This window comes from Penicillium riverlandense (assembly GCF_028828495.1).
Source record: "Penicillium riverlandense strain IBT 135883 chromosome Unknown utg000008l_segment0_segment0, whole genome shotgun sequence".
NCBI lineage: Eukaryota > Fungi > Ascomycota > Eurotiomycetes > Eurotiales > Aspergillaceae > Penicillium > Penicillium riverlandense.
The window spans coordinates 1,075,845-1,092,163 of record NW_026643199.1 but is presented as its reverse complement, the minus strand read 5'-3'; the positions used below and the strand labels follow the sequence as shown (position 1 = coordinate 1,092,163).

The window sequence follows — 16,319 nt, the reverse complement described above, 5'->3', positions numbered from 1 at the left end:
GCATGGTGAGCGGGTTCCAGTCGAGAGAGTAAAGGAAGGATATATGTTCTGTGGTGTGTGACTATTTGTCCTGCTTGTTTCATCCTGTACTTTTTTTTTCCATCTGTGAAAGGCTTGGCATCGGCGATACCTTCTTCCCGCCCAGAGATAATTATTTTGCAGCCTTCAGGGGTGGATTCTTTCCTGTCCTTCCCCGAACTCGGCATATACTGGTCGTCCCTTTCGAGCCTGTTGGTTTCCCAGTTTTTGCCAGGGGGTTCTGTGCTGTCCCTGCTCTCTGCCACATGTGGCCCGCCGTTTAATCTTCTTCCCTTATCTCTCCTTCCCTTCTCTCCCCTCTCCCCCCATTTGGTGCCGTGCAACGCTCCTCGACGGTCCCGATCGCAGGCCCTGGTCCCTGCGGACCGTCTCAAGGACCCTCCCCTTCTCTCGACGCCCTCTTCAACAGACGCCCCCTCCGTGACCCATAATGGCCACCAAGTTCATCGCCAACAAGCTCCGGCCCGTGGAGGAAACCCGGGAAGCGGAGCCAGGATGGCTCAGGCGACAGGTTACCTGTGGTCTGAAATCCATTTCTCGCCGGGCCTGTGTGCACCCAATCCACACAATTGTCGTGATCGCTCTCCTGGCCAGCACGACCTACGTCGGTCTGCTGGAAGGTAGCCTGTTAGACACCGTGCGAAGCCCCATTGTCGGCCAGGTAGACACAGACGGTCTTCTTCAGGGAAGTCGTAATTTGCGATTGGGCGAGTCAACCTCGTGGAAGTGGCAGGCGGAAGATGCGTGGACGCCCGAGGAGGCAAAGGTAAGAGATTTCTGGGGGTCCGTGAGACGGTTGACATGCTAACCTGCGAACCAAAAAAAGTCGACCGCGGAGCACCTGGCCTTGACCACCTTCATTTTCCCGGACTCGATCTCCAAGTCGGCGTCGACTGCGCCTTCGGCCGACGACATTCCCATTCCAAGCAACGTGTCCGCACACTCAGTCCCCTACACACCCAACCTCTTCTCGCCCTTCTCCTACGACTTTGCCCTCGCGTACACCGTGCCCTATGGCCAAGTGGCCGACTTTTTGCGGTCGGTGCAGGAGATTTCGGATCCGTCGGCGGATGAGCAGGAAGAGGAGCCCAAGAAATGGATCATGCGAGCGGCCCGTGGCCCCGCGTACGGATCCCATCGGGCTGTCAAGCTCTGGTTGACCGATGCGTGGAGCTCGTTTGTGGACCTGATCAAGCATGCGGAGACCATTGACATTGTCATCATGGCCCTCGGTTACACCTCGATGCACCTCAGCTTCGTTTCGCTGTTCTTTTCGATGAGACGGCTTGGCTCAAACTTCTGGCTGGCCGCTACCGTGCTATTCTCCGGCACCTTTGCGTTCCTGTTCGGTTTGTTGGTGACCACCAAGCTGGGTGTGCCGATCAACCTGCTTCTGCTTTCCGAAGGCCTCCCGTTCTTGGTCGTCACCATTGGCTTTGAGAAGCCGATCATGTTCACCCGTGCGGTCCTGAACGCTTCGGTGGACAAGCGACGACAGGCTTCAAGGGCCAATGGCTCGGCGCTGCCCTCCAGCACGCCGCGGTCTATCCAGGATTCAATTGCAACTGCGATTGACCAGCAAGGCTTCGAAATTATCCAGCACTATTGCATCGAGATTGGCCTCCTTGTTATTGGTGCCGTATCCGGTGTGCAAGGAGGACTGCAGCAGTTCTGCTTCCTCGCAGCTTGGATTCTGTTCTTCGACTGTGTGCTTCTCTTCACCTTCTACACGACCATTCTCTGCATCAAGCTCGAGATCACCCGGATCAGACGCCACGTCGCGCTGCGCAAGGCGCTGGAAGAGGACGGCATCACCCACCGTGTGGCGGAGAATGTGGCCTCGAACAGCGACTGGCCAAGCTCGTCGGATGGCAGTGAAATGGACACTAGCATTTTCGGACGCAAGATCAAGTCCAGCAGCGTGCGCCGGTTCAAGATCCTCATGGTTGGTGGTCTGATTCTCGTGAACATCGTGAACCTGGGGGCCATCCCCTTCCGGGACTCTGGCAATGGCGCCATCCTTTCACACTTCTCCAATGTCCTGGCACCCACCCCTATCGACCCCTTCAAGGTGGCTGAGAACGGCTTGGACGCTGTTTATGTGTCTGCCAAGAGCCAGAAGCAGGAAACCGTGGTGACCATCATCCCGCCGATTAAATACAAGCTGGAATATCCCTCCATTCATTACGCTTCGCCCGAGGAAAGCCGGTCGTTTGACATTGAGTACACCGACCAGTTCTTGGACGCTTTCGGTGGCCGCGTCCTTGAGAGTCTGCTTAAGAGTGTGGAGGATCCTATCATCAGCAAGTGGATCATCGCGGCCTTGACGTTGAGCATCATTCTGAACGGTTATCTCTTCAATGCCGCACGTTGGAGTATCAAGGAGCCCGAGGCGGTTCCTGCGGCCCAAAATGAGTCTTTAGTGGCCCCTCCCAAGGTCTACCCGAAGTTCGATCTTAATGGGCAGAAGTCCACCCGGACAGCCGAAGAATGTGAGGCTTTGCTAAAAGAGAAGCGCGGTTCAGAGCTAGCGGACGAGGAACTGATCAGCCTCTCTCTTCGGGGCAAGCTCCCCGGATATGCGCTGGAGAAGACCATGGAGAACGAGAACCTGATGAGTCGGGTCGACGCCTTCACTCGGGCTGTGAAGATCCGCCGGTCTGTGGTCTCCCGCACTCCTGCTACCTCCATGTTCACCAACTCCGTGGAGGCCTCGAAGCTTCCGTACGAGCATTACAACTACGGATTGGTTCACGGTGCATGCTGTGAGAACGTGATTGGATACTTGCCACTTCCTCTTGGTGTTGCGGGCCCGTTGAATATTGACGGTCAGAACTATTTCATTCCTATGGCCACTACGGAGGGTGTTCTGGTCGCGAGTACCAGTCGAGGTGCCAAGGCTATCAACGCTGGCGGCGGTGCAGTCACCGTTCTGACCGGCGATGGTATGACCCGTGGCCCCTGTGTGAGCTTCCCGACTCTGGCTCGTGCAGCCGCTGCCAAGGTCTGGGTTGATTCGGAAGAAGGCTCGAGCATCATCAAGACTGCCTTCAACTCGACCAGCCGCTTTGCTCGTCTCCAGACCATCAAGACCTCGCTTGCGGGCACCTACCTCTATATCCGATTCAAGACGACCACAGGTGATGCCATGGGTATGAACATGATTTCCAAGGGCTGCGAGAAAGCACTGGAGGTCATGTCTACCGAGTGCGGCTTTGACGACATGTCTGTGGTTTCCCTCTCGGCCAACTACTGCACCGACAAGAAGCCCGCGGCTATTAACTGGATCGACGGCCGAGGCAAGTCGGTTGTGGCTGAGGCCATCATTCCCGGTGATATCGTCAAGAGTGTTCTCAAGAGCGATGTGGATGCCCTTGTGGAGCTGAACATCAGCAAGAACTTGATCGGAAGTGCCATGGCTGGAAGCGTCGGCGGCTTCAACGCGCACGCCTCGAACATCGTGTCCGCCATCTTCCTGGCCACCGGCCAAGACCCTGCGCAGAATGTGGAGAGCTCTAATTGTATCACCACCATGAAGAAGTAGGTTCTTGTCCTCCCTTCCGAAGGTCACTATGCTAACTGCCGTTTTCCAACAGCTCCAATGGCAACCTTCAGATCGCCGTGTCTATGCCTTCCATCGAGGTGGGCACTATCGGCGGTGGCACCATCCTCGAAGCGCAGGGCGCCATGCTTGAGATGCTTGGCGTCCGCGGCTCCCACCCAACTACCCCCGGAGAGAACGCCCGCCAGTTGGCCCGTATCATCGGGGCTTCGGTTCTCGCCGGCGAGCTCAGCCTGTGCGCTGCCTTGGCTGCCGGTCATCTCGTCAGGGCGCACATGGCTCACAACCGCAGCCAGGCACCCACCCGGTCCGCGACGCCCGTGTCGGCCGCCGTGGGCGCGGCCCGCGGACTGTCCATGACCTCCAAATAAGACCAGCTCTCCATGAGCGGCCCTTGTATATCTCTTGTGGGCCCAGACACGGTCTTGAATTCGCTCTCCCTCCATCCCATGCGGGCTTCTATACCCGACATGTCTCCGTCTGGTTCATCAAGCCTAGGGTTGTCTCGTCATGGCCGGCCTTTTCTTTTCCGTCAAGGCTAGCGAGCATGTATCTCAACGAGATTCCCGGTAGAGAACCGACCGAGAGGGATATACGAGCGAGGACTTGTGCCTCCCCCCGTGTACTTAGTTTCTTTATTTTTTTTTTCATTTTTCATGGGATAGATACGCCGGTCGACCAGTAGACCCGAACATGAAAAAACGTGTGATATTATTCAACTATTGTGATCCGATGTACCTGGGAAGTACCTTGTGTAAAAATTGAGTATGATGGAATACACGGCCGATACCCGCGCGGCGATACCGGGGGCTCAGGGCGATGGAGGGTCTAGACTGTCTGTCTCCTGAACTGATCCCACGCTGTCTTCCTTTCAGGGGCGGCGCCTTGATGATTAGGGGTTGAGTTGGGGTGTTTGGAGGATAGGAGATCTGCTAGAAGAAAGGGATTGAATATCTACTAGTATGTACTTGTGCTCTACCCTGCTCTACATTGTCCCCCACGATCCGGATGCTCGTGGAAGTGGTCAGCCCCTTTGGGTGTGGCTTGTGTCCCCCGGTCAGCCCCCCTTTCCATACCCGTACGGAGAGAAGCCCTGGCGATCCGCCGATGGGAAGAATGCTATCCCGCATCACCTGGGCTGATCCGATAGGAATGTAGAATCAACTTTAAACTATCCACGGAGATATTCGACAGAGCCAGTTCTAGAAATCATTCACTATCGTGGTCGCATGTATGAAAGGTCCCAGCGGGTCCAGCCGTAAGGGCGGGACTAAACGCTACTAAGAATAATTAATCTCACTCACACTTTCCTCCCTTTTGTTGGTCTTTTCCTCTTCCACTACACCTCCATCCCTCCCCTTCACCAGTCTAGTCCGTCACTCTTTTGGATCTTGATTTGGGGAATAGACCACGAAACAAAAAGAGTGTCTGCCCCCTCGCTTCCCCTCCCTACCAGGCCTCCAGGCCCCTTCGACGGCCCCCGACCGATTCTTTGGCCCTCCCTCGCGCCCTCGTTTCAGATCGACCTTGACCAGTGGAGGGAGACACGGAGAACTCGCGTGGTGGAATAACGTGGATGCATTCGGTGGGACAACCCTCCCCACAGCCCTAGTGAGCGGACAGAGGCGCCCGGATATCACTGCGGACGGTGATGAATGGTCACTCGGGAGCCATGTCGCCTGTCTCCGTCGATGGCAGCGACTGGTCTGGGATCAACCAATATCAAAAGACGGAGCCGCCCTTTTCGCCAACCTTCTCTGCTCGAGGAAATCTCGCCACGCCCCCAACCTCGCAAGGCATTCCCAGCGCTCCCTTGAGCCCGAGCATTCCGCCTCCCACAGGCAGCGCAAACCCATCACCACCCAGTTCGATAGCTGCACGTTCGAGCGTGGGCACGCTGGGTGACGGTCAACGCGATCCCAGACGATATCGGCAAATGGAGGAGATTCTGGGCCAGCACTATGCCGCCCTCAAGAGATTTCTGAATGCTTCGTACCGCGACGACCGCGGACCCGGTCGTTCCAATAAAGCCAGAGACAAGCTACTCCGCTTGTCACCCACCCAGTTCCACGAACTCAGTACCGATGTCTACGATGAGCTGGTCCGGAGGCAGCAGGCCATGCCGCCGCCGGGCCGCCCACCCAGGCCCGATGTGCCTCCTTTCCTGCCCCCGCGCAAAGAATTCCACGAAAAGCGCAACCAGGCCCGCCAGAAGCTGGCGTCGCTACAGCACCAGCGATTTCGCGATCTGGCGACCGACGTGTACTGTGAGCTGGAGCGCCGGTTCCCACACTTCACGGGCCAAAACTTCCGGGGCCGGCCAGGTATGCCTCCAGACCCTCGTCGTTCACAGTCGCGAGGCCCCCCCCTCGCGCATGGGCCGGGGATATCCATCTGGTGGACCGCCGGGTGCGTTTCCGCCTCGATCTGGCTCTCTAGGTGGCCCGCCAGGCGGGGATGCACCATTTGCGCGATCGTTCCAAAGCAATACGATGGTTCCGAATAAAAGTACTATGGTCGAAGATAGTGACGATATGGGCATGGACGATGATGATGATGCTCGGAGTGATGCCTTTGCGTTGGATGCGGTTCTAAGCAGACGGGGCACGACCACCACGATTGGCGAGAGTGAAAGAAGACTCCTGGCGGATAGCCAGGCCCAGGTCTCGGCATTGCAGGAGAAGATTGATAAATTGGAAGAGATGGTTCGTTCCAAGGACGAGGAACTGGCCCGGTCGCAGGATGCTTCGCAATCTGAGGCGAGCAAAGAACGTGAAGAGTGGGATGAACTGCGTCTGGATCTGGAGGCCAAGATGGCCCAGGCCGAGGACCGGAATAGCTCGCTTCAACTGGAACTCGAACGCGTCCGCGCAGAGCACGATGTCATGGAGCGTGACCTTCGCACCCAGATCGAAGATGCCGCCCGAGGCACCGAGGATGCGGCGTTGGCAACCCGGTACGCAGATCTTGAGATCAAACACGACAGCTTGCAAGCCGAGCTGCAACACCAGCGCAAGGTCACCGAAGAAGTCCGGCAGCAAGCGTCTACCTTCCTCATGGAGATGAAAACGCTCTCCGAGCAGAGCCATGCGACTTGGGAGCGTGAAGAACAGTTGTCCGGCCAAGTCCATCGGCTCGAGGACGAGGTCAATGAGTGGAAGCACCGCTACGCCAAGGCGAAGGCGCAACTACGACATGTCCGCGCCACGTCTGGCGGTATCGCTGACTCTCGCCCTGACGCTAGCGTGCTTGTCAAGGAGCATGAATTGGTACAGGTGGACGGATTGATCAGAGATGTTCATGTCACCAAGTTCCAGATGTCCGTGGACGAGCTGCTCCGCGTCGCTCGCTTCGAGGAATCGCGCGTGGTGGTCCACCAGATCAAGCTCGTCATCGTGGCCGTCCGCCACATCCTCCAGGACGTGGACCAAGGCCCGCTCCCCGTGGACGGAAGTGCCGCTTTGCGCACCAGGGCCAAGAACCGCGTGGCTACCACGACGAACAACATGATCACCGCAGCCCGCAACTTCGCCAGCTCCAGCGGCCTGTCGCCTGTGTCGTTGCTCGATGCAGCAGCTTCGCATCTGGCTATTGCTATCGTGGAGTTGATCCGCGCGGTGAAGATCCAGGCATCGCCTGCCACCGAGCTGGAGGATGATGAGGCCGAGGTGGCGCAGATGAATGGCCAAGGCTACTTCGAAACCCCTGCCAGCCAAAGACGGTATAGCAATGGCTCTGAGTACAGCGCTATGAGTCCCCCCGACCATAGCCATATCTCCTCAATCCAGAACGGTATTATCAATGGCTATGGCGCCGCGCAGGAGGACCACGAAGTCCAAGAACTCAAGGTGGGATCATTCCAGATATAGCGTCAACCAAATGACTGACTTGCTTTATTCCAGCTATATGTCGAAGACCAAACCGACGGCCTCGTTCAATCCATCCAGTCCCTAGTCGCCAGCATCCGCGCCGAGGACGGTCTGACCACCGTGCAGACCCACGTCTCTGCGATTTCTGACGTTGTCGCCAACGTCGTCTCCTCCACCGAGCACCTGGTTCACGAGCGCAGCAGCGACAAAGCTCTGCGAGAGCGCGCAGAGCCCATTGTCCAGGTCTTGGACGAATGCCGCGCCCGACTGGAGGGAACTGCCGCTGACGGTCCGGACGCCATTAACAAGCTGCCGCCTATTGCATTTGAGATCGCGCGCCAGACCAAAGAGCTTGTGCATCGTCTTGACACGGCTGCCAATGGATATGATGATGAGGACTTCCGATGATCTATCTTTCTTACTCACATATACGACACGACCTGCTGCTATACTTGCTTGCATGCATGGGGACAGCACTAAAAACTAGTCTGTTTCCTGCCCTCTCCTCTTCTTTTCTCCCTTTCCTTCACAATGTTCATATAATTCTTTTCCTCCCATCTGATCTATAATCTGTTTCCTTGGTGTGGTGTTTGCTTCTGAGCGTCTCTCTCTCTTTCTCTCATCGATGGGCAACGAGCGGACAATGCTGAAATGATCTCCTGACACGCATGGCATTCATGGTGATTCTTTTGGATTCCTTGATATCATTCTGTACTTTATTCTTTGTCACATTTTTTCTTCCTGTTTGTGTTTACTGTTTTGGAACTACCTCCTCGACCGCATCTAGGCGTCGTGGTTCTTGCTTGCATCGTGACATACACGGCAGTGTGCATGGAATCCACTCTTGAGTTTGTATAGATCTGGAGTAAACATTCCCCTTTGTTAGTCTCTGTCTCTAGAGTATCCCCAACAGGGAGTGAAAAATAGCCCCTTACATAAGCGCCGCAGCTCCCGGGGCTTTTCGCGTTGAGCTTCGTTTTTTTCCCTCTGTTGTTTCTTGTCTCCATCCGCATTCACCCCTGTGTATTATTTATTCTCTGTAAGTGTGATCTGTCGATGATACCCCAACAGCAATGCCTCGGGCAGTGATCTATTCGCGCGCCAGTGCAACCAGCAGACAGCAACCCAGATTGATCCCCTGGAGCTCTCCGTTGTCTGCCTCAGGCACTAACTGCACTTCTGGTTCCTCTTGTCTCCCGTACCCGCTAACTCCCCGGCATTATAGTTAATCCGTGCCCCTCAGCAACAATGTTCGCCCGACTCAGGCCAACCCCACCACCGTCTTCCTTCTTCTCTTCTTCTTCACTTTCCACTCTTTACTCTACCAGATCCTTCTCTGCTACCGCAATCATGCCCACCAAGGCTTTCTTCGAGGTCCAGTACGCCCCTGTCGGCTCCAGCGCCGGTACGTATCTTCCTTTTCCTTTCTTTCCATTGATTCTGTTGCTTCGTGTGCCAAAGGTGGGAGGGGCCAAGCTGAAGCTGCCCCTCCATCCCAAACACCCAGCCCTGCCTATACGCCCACACTCTCCCTACCCCCTTTCCCATTCTCCCTCGCAATGTTTCATCTCCAGTCCATCCAATTCCTATCCAGGATTCTCTTGATGGCTCTTTTCACTCCATCACTCATCGTCATGAGATCGAATGCGAATAGCCCTCGCTGACCTCTTCACCAGCCAAGACGGGCCGCATCAACTTCAACCTCTTCGAGGAGGATGTCCCCAAGACCGCTGCCAACTTCCGTGAGCTCTGCAAGAAGCCCCAGGGCGAGGGCTACAAGGGCTCCGGCTTCCACCGCGTCATCCCTCAGTTCATGCTGCAGGGTGGTGACTTCACCCGCCACAACGTGAGTTTTTTTCTTTCTTTTCTATCTATTATCCTCGATACTGACATCCCTTTCCCCTAATAGGGCACCGGTGGTCGCTCCATCTACGGCGAGAAGTTCCCCGACGAGAACTTCAAGCTCAAGCACAACAAGCCCGGTCTGCTGTCCATGGCCAACGCTGGTCCCAACACGTGAGTTTTGTTTTGCCTTTGTTTTGTTTGTCCTGTCATTCTAATTCCCTTCCCAGCAACGGCTCCCAGTTCTTCATCACCACCGTGGTCACCTCGTGGCTGGACGGCAAGCACGTCGTCTTCGGTGAGGTCGCCGACGCCGAGTCCATGCAGGTCGTCAAGGAGATCGAGGCTCTCGGCAGCGCCTCCGGCTCCGTCCGCTCGGCCGTCAAGCCCACCATCGTCAACTGCGGTGAGGCGTAAGCTTCTTCCCAGGAATTTACTCTCGCAAATGTAGTGAAACGTGGTTGGTTTTGTTTTTGAATTCGCGCAGACAGTCTGAGCCATTGCTTCGCTGGCTCAGGTGGGCGGGCTCGTGTTGTGCTCTAGTTTAGTTTGGGGAGGAGGGAATTCTCCCTATTCCCTCTATCTATGTTCCCGCCTCGGGCGTAGTGAATCAATCTGGACTGTCTACCGAATCACCTCGTACTCTCCGTAACTCTCCATTTCAATTCGTAGTAACTAGTGGCCGTATTCGTCTCTTGTTGCCACTCGGAAAACGCAAGGTGGGGGTGCCCCGCGCTGGATGCAAGACATCGGGCCAACTCGGTCTCGCTTCCAGGTTTGTTTGTTCTAGCCTGTTGTCTGTGGCCGTGCGCCGCTGGTTGGTTTGTGAGGCTCGATGATCTCATCTTCTGTTACCCGTCTCTTACCCCTCTGCTAGCAACGTCACGGAAGCTTACTTTTAGCAATTGCATCCAAATAGTAGACTTTTTGGCGGCCCAATCTTCATATTACGCGGAGAAATCATTCTACATACCCATGCTACAAACAAAAAGAACAGAGAGAAATGGGAAAGCCCCTGATGGCATTTAAGAAAAAAAATACGGTCGCTGGATCAACACACAACCCCGTAAATGCAGTTTAATACCAATGAAAACACAGCTTCTTCCATATCGACTAATACCCTGACTCCCATGCTCCGAGCGCGCCCACTTATAAAATGAAACCAATCGACACAGCGGATCTACCCGCAGCATTTCGTAACAGCCGTTGCATCATTCCTATCCCGCATGATTAGCATCCCCACAATTGACTCAAAAGACAGACAAACCTACTCTTTAGACAACGACACGGGCTCCCACGAAAAGATGAATGAGCCGAGAAACGCCCCAATGAAGATGCAGATGATGATGTACCCGTTAAAGTACATTGCCAGCAGCATGACGAAGTACGCTACTGCGAACTGCAGCATGTGTAGCAGGGCGCGCACTAATTGCTCGACGAGCGAGGGACGGAAGGGGCCGACTGCGTAGGGGTTTGGCAACCCATTGGTGGTGGCCCTGGGGATGGGGAAGGAGAGCGAGGCTGGAATGGTATTGATGGGTGCCCTGGACGGAGAGTTGCAATGCGTACACGGCGCTGGAGTTTGGATGGGAGGAGCACAGCGCTGACTTGGTGCTGGGGAGATAATGTCATCCTTGATATTATCGGATGAGGAAGAGGGATCAGGATCAGCATGGTCGTGGTGGGTACGAGTATGACCATGGCTCTCGCAGCAGCTGGCAGGAATCACTTTGGAGCTTCTTTCCTGCCCACCCTGTTGGATGAGAGGATCGGCCGAGGGCGCCGACAGATACAGCGCTCGCAGCCGTGCGCGCTGGACAATGAAGGCGTCGTACTCGCGGCCTACGCGGCGCAGGAATTCCAGACACAGCACGAGAGCGATGACACCAATGCAGGAGCCGGCAAACATACCGCGCGAGCGGATGTGCCATGATGTCGACAGGAAGCCTGGTCAATCAAACATGTTAGTGTTAGTCCGTATACCGAAGAATCTGATGTGCATCGGACGGGAAAGCGGAGGACAACAACGTACATGCGTCGATGGTATTCCAGTTCCACAGCATCTGAGAGGTTGTTAGCTATCCCATCCTTGTCTCTAGGAGGTTTTCATGGTTATTGTAGGAACTGACCGAGATCTGGCAGCTTGAGTCCCCCCTGCCCATATCCATGCCTCCCATTCCCGACATGCCAGACATGCCCGACGAAGCCGTGCCCATAGCCGCAGATGCAGTGGATGTGCTAGCCATGTCCATTGTCATGGAATTCATGTCCATGGTGGAGGATGGATTATTTGGTGTAGGCGATAACTCGGTACTTGCAATCCACACACGGCCGGATCCGGCTTCACGAGCGAGTGTTGTATCGATGCGCCCACACAGAAAAACACAAATAAAATCAACAGGGGGATAAGGAGCAATGTATAGAAGAGAAGATCCTCGTCCGTTACAACACTATTAGTACGGTAGTCATGGTGAGCAGATTTTGCCTGAACGGCCTTAGTGCGCGGGCAATTGAGCAAATTATCTTCTTGGCAGGTCCAACAGGTTCATCATGGTCATTATTATTATCGTTACAGACTAGCTATCGACTTGACTTGATCACTCCCTCCAGCAGCTCTCGGATCTGCTTGCACCCATCGATGCCCACCGCCAGCATCGTCTCGATGTATGTGACATGCAGCCGGGAGTCCATATTCAGCACCGACACCTTCATCTCGCTCTCATCCTCGTCCATATGATTCTCTCCAACTGGCACCGCCGTCGTAGTCCCGACCGTCAGCGACGGCAGCTCCTGCTCTTCGGGGAGCGACAGATCCAGTAGCGGATCGAGCTCATCGTTGCGTGGGTCGCGCGGCGTCGATGCGCTGCCGCTCATGCCAGCCGTGCAGCCGCACATCAGGCCGGGCATGGGAATACCGGCGTCCACGAGGGCCAGGGTACAGGCGTTGATCGCAGCAGCTAGTAACGAGCCGTCTGCCGAGAGGACGTGCACGTGGATGCTGATTGTGCTGTGCGGGTAGAGGTAGGTGTGTAAATGGGACTGGAAGGCTGAGCGGAGGGTCGTGGCAATTCGCGAGGATTGTCTGGTAGCCATCAGTTAGTATCTGTAGCTATGCGGCTGAGAAGAAGAATAAGAAGGAGACATACCCGCCGCTTCCTCCTGCGCGTCTCTTGCGGTCCACGCTGGCGAACCCGGCAATGTTCACTTCTACATCCACCATAGCGCCAGCACTCCCTGCCTGGCCTGATCCTTCTCCTCGACGGCCCTCTGCGGGCCCGTGGACGGAACACATGATTGCGGTGTTGCCCATTGAGAGATATGATGAGCCGGAGCTGGCGGGGTTGGTCGAGATCTGGGCTTGCAGCAGACGTAGCTCATTCCACCGGCGGCCGTCCAGGCGCAGCCGGGTAAGGGGGTATGTTGTGGAGGTATCGAGAGGCATTTTGAGAGAATATGTGGTGTGCTCAAGGTACAAACTGAGATTGCGGTATCGTGACAAGGTTTCTGTACAGTTCAAAGGTCAACCTCTAATAAAGTCAAAGATAACGAAGGAGAAAGAGTAGAGACGAACAATTTGAATTCCGAGTTTGACAAGTCAATTGAGAGACCAGCGATGTGGCTCTGGGTCTTGGTGGTGGTGGCAGGAGCAAAAAAGAGATCGGAGGCGGAAGTGACCAAGTCCTGACCTTATCGTTCTTATCCTCTCAGCCCATCCAAATCTCCAGCATCCTCCCATCCAACGCCACCCTCAGACAAATATGTCATGGGAAGTGACAGGTTTTGGAATGCCGAGGTCATCTCCATCGACTCGGACGATGACAATCTGGAGGTGACGCGCTATGTTGACTCTCGCAGTATGGCTATGTTCCCCCACGCGTTCGACGCGAAGCTCATCATCATCTTCTAGATAGGAAACCTACTACTGCAGAGAGCACACAACCACCACCCGTAAAGTCCGAACCCCACAATCCCGGTCCCTTGACCAGTCTACTTGAGGACAGCGATGAGTCCGACTTCAACGATGGCGCGTCGGCGTACAAGAAGTTCAAGGAACGCAAGTCCCTCAAACGCAAGCAGAGTCTCGCCTCAACCCGCAAAGCCAAGGCCAAACGAGAAGGAGATGTGATTGTGGGCCGGGTTCCCAAGCAGGAGCGAGGCAAATCACGGGTCAAGCAGACGCAGAAGCAGTATGGCGCGGTGTCGTCGGAAGATGAGCTGATGGAGCACACCCTCCCGAACTATTTGCAGCGCCGTCGCGTACAGTTTGATCGCAGAAGGGAGCATCTTCAGGAATTGGGGCTCAAGTTACCGCCAAGTTACACCGATATCGACTTCTCCGACGATGAACGTCTGGAGCACCTCCGGGAGAGACCTGCGTTCCCAGATCAGCCACCGAGCCGAGAGTATAAGGACATTACGCTCCCCTACTCCCTAGGGCTGATCCCAGCACCGATCGCGCAGTGGCTGCGCCAGTACCAAGTGGAAGGAGTAGCGTTTTTGCACGAGTTGTTCGTTTACCAAAAGGGAGGCGTCTTGGGCGATGACATGGGTCTCGGAAAGACCATTCAAGTCATCGCTTTCCTGACAGCAGCATACGGCAAGACCGGAGATGAGCGGGATGCGAAGAGGATGCGCAAGATGCGCAGATCCGTAAACAATGCCTGGTATCCGCGCACTCTGATCGTATGCCCGGGAAGCCTTATCCCGAACTGGAGGGCGGAGTTTGCTCGTTGGGGGTGGTGGCAGGTTGATGCATACCACGGCGATAACAAGGAACTGGCTTTGCATGCTGCCAGATCGGGGAGGTTGGAGATCTTGATCACTACCTACACGACTTATATGAACAACAAGGATGCGGTCAACATGGTCGAGTGGGACTGCGTTATCGCCGACGAATGCCATAAGATCAAAGAACGAAAGTCTGGGACGACCCAAGCGATGAATGAAATCAACGCCCTCTGTCGAATTGGATTGACTGGCACGGCGATCCAGAACCGGTACGAGGAGCTGTGGACGCTACTAAACTGGACGAACCCCGGCGTCCTCGGCCCTGTCACCACCTGGAAAACGCAGATTGCCACTCCGCTCAAGATTGGACAGTCCCACGAGGCAACCCAAAGTGAACTCAGCAGGGCCCGCAAGACAGCCAAGAAGCTCGTCGAGAATCTCCTGCCGCAATTCTTTCTGCGTCGGATGAAGACCTTGATTGCCGATCAGCTGCCCAAGAAGAGTGACCGGGTCGTCTTCTGTCCTCTGACTGAAACACAGGCGGAAGCCTACGAGACCTTCCTGGAGAGTGATATTGTCCAGTACATCAAGCAATCCTCACAAAGGTGCGGTTGTGGATCGGGGAAGAAAGCTGGCTGGTGCTGCCATCGTATCATCCCTGGCAGAGACGTGCCGTGGCAGTCGTACGTCTTCCCGGCGATGACCGTATTGCGACATCTAAGCAACCATTTGGCCGTTCTCATTCCGCAGGGGAACGATACCCGGGAAAAACAGGAGAAAGACAAGGATATGCTCCAGCTCGCCTTGCCCCGAGAGTGGGAGAAGCTGTATCGCAGCCGAGATTCAATCATCAACTACGCAAACCCTGAGTTCTGCGGCAAGTGGAAGGTTCTGCGAAAGCTTTTGAAATGGTGGCATTCGAACGGCGATAAAGTCCTCGTCTTCTCGCACAGTGTCCGGCTCCTGAAGATGCTGCAGGTCCTCTTCCATCATACCAGCTATAACGTCAGCTACCTGGACGGATCGATGAGCTACGAGGACCGCGCGCGGGTTGTCGACGAGTTTAATTCTGACCCACGTCAGTTTGTTTTTCTCATCTCTACCCAAGCCGGCGGTGTTGGACTGAACATCACCTCGGCCAACAAAGTGGTAGTGGTCGACCCGAACTGGAACCCGGCGCACGACCTCCAAGCCCAGGACCGCGCCTATCGCATTGGACAATCGCGCGATGTCGAGGTCTTCCGGCTCATCTCCGCAGGCACCATCGAGGAAATCGTCTACGCGCGGCAGATCTACAAGCAGCAGCAGGCCAACATCGGGTACAATGCCAGCTCTGAGCGGCGCTATTTCAAAGGCGTCCAGGAGAAGAAAGACCAGAAAGGCGAGATCTTCGGTTTGGATAACATGTTCGGATATCACAATGACGGCGTCGTTCTGCGCGATATCGTCAATAAGACCAACGTCGCCGAAAGCCGCGCCGGCGTTCAGGTCATGGACATCGAAGTCGAAGAGGAAGACACCCGCGAAAACGGCGAGGCCACTACCAAAACCGAAGATGAGGCAATGAGCCAGCTTGCCGCCGAGATCTGCGGCGACGACAAGAACGCAGTGAAGCGCGAACGATCTTCCACCAATCCACAGGCCAAAACCAGCCCTCACAAACACGACCCCATCCAAGCCATCCTCGCCGGCGCAGGCGTGGAATACACCCACCTCAACAACGAAGTAATCGGCTCCTCGCGCGTCGAAGAACGACTCAGTCGCCGCGCTCAGCTGGCATCCGACGACCCGGCCGCGGACTGCCAGGTCTTCAAGCCATCTCAAGATATCGTCGGCGACGACGCCTTGGATCCATTTGCCGAGGGTCCTGCTGCGGGCTTGAGCTTTGGCAGAGCGGGACCAGACGACCAGCCATTCCGGTTTCGGTACAATCCACCTCAGGACGTGCTGCGCCGCCAGTTCTGTAGCATGGCGCGCCGGCTTGGGTACACGGATGCGACAGAGTTTGCGCTCGTCGTGGAGAGTATGACACAGGCGCAGCGAAGGGCTTGTCTTGAGAGGTGGTATCGAGAGAGGCGGGAACTTCTTCTTGCAGATGAGAAGGTCAAAGAAGAGATCAAGCAGGAGAAGTGAGTATTTCTTGCCGTCCCCAACTATTGAGGCCAATTCCGGCCTCCCTGTTCTTGTCCTTGGCGTTGGTCTGATATTATTCTTCGTGATACCCCTGTGTACATTTGCTACGATTATATGAATCCTATTCCGGTTGATATAGGTCACGT

The 16,319-nt window shown here is 55.5% G+C and overlaps 6 protein-coding genes across 6 annotated transcripts; 4 read left to right on the top strand and 2 right to left on the bottom strand.

Annotated features, from left to right (window-relative positions):
* Positions 1-469: 469 nt before the first annotated feature.
* On the top strand, positions 470-3,972 carry hmg1 (HMG-CoA reductase; the record flags this gene model as incomplete). The annotated part of the gene is made up of 3 exons (XM_057200845.1): positions 470-805; positions 866-3,579; positions 3,636-3,972. 3 exons carry the CDS (start codon positions 470-472, stop codon positions 3,970-3,972), a joined length of 3,387 nt encoding a protein of 1,128 aa, XP_057048832.1.
* Positions 3,973-5,273: 1,301 nt separating this feature from the next.
* On the top strand, positions 5,274-7,878 carry N7474_009434 (putative cell polarity protein; the record flags this gene model as incomplete). The annotated part of the gene is made up of 3 exons (XM_057200844.1): positions 5,274-5,925; positions 6,041-7,449; positions 7,504-7,878. The coding sequence occupies 3 exons, from the start codon at positions 5,274-5,276 to the stop codon at positions 7,876-7,878; spliced, it is 2,436 nt and encodes an 811-aa protein (XP_057048831.1).
* A 942-nt stretch (positions 7,879-8,820) lies between these two features.
* On the top strand, positions 8,821-9,729 carry cyp4 (peptidyl-prolyl cis-trans isomerase; the record flags this gene model as incomplete). The annotated part of the gene is made up of 4 exons (XM_057200843.1): positions 8,821-8,875; positions 9,147-9,316; positions 9,380-9,486; positions 9,543-9,729. 4 exons carry the CDS (start codon positions 8,821-8,823, stop codon positions 9,727-9,729), a joined length of 519 nt encoding a protein of 172 aa, XP_057048830.1.
* An 850-nt stretch (positions 9,730-10,579) lies between these two features.
* N7474_009432 (high-affinity Cu transporter CTR3) lies at positions 10,580-11,564 on the bottom strand (the record flags this gene model as incomplete). Its single annotated transcript, XM_057200842.1, has 2 exons — positions 10,580-11,259; positions 11,438-11,564. 2 exons carry the CDS (start codon positions 11,562-11,564, stop codon positions 10,580-10,582), a joined length of 807 nt encoding a protein of 268 aa, XP_057048829.1.
* Positions 11,565-11,892: 328 nt separating this feature from the next.
* N7474_009431 (exosome non-catalytic core subunit SKI6) lies at positions 11,893-12,754 on the bottom strand (the record flags this gene model as incomplete). The annotated part of the gene is made up of 2 exons (XM_057200841.1): positions 11,893-12,394; positions 12,459-12,754. 2 exons carry the CDS (start codon positions 12,752-12,754, stop codon positions 11,893-11,895), a joined length of 798 nt encoding a protein of 265 aa, XP_057048828.1.
* A 321-nt stretch (positions 12,755-13,075) lies between these two features.
* On the top strand, positions 13,076-16,173 carry N7474_009430 (putative DNA excision repair protein (Rad26L); the record flags this gene model as incomplete). Its single annotated transcript, XM_057200840.1, has 2 exons — positions 13,076-13,166; positions 13,220-16,173. The coding sequence occupies 2 exons, from the start codon at positions 13,076-13,078 to the stop codon at positions 16,171-16,173; spliced, it is 3,045 nt and encodes a 1,014-aa protein (XP_057048827.1).
* Between the last annotated feature and the right edge of the window lie 146 nt (positions 16,174-16,319).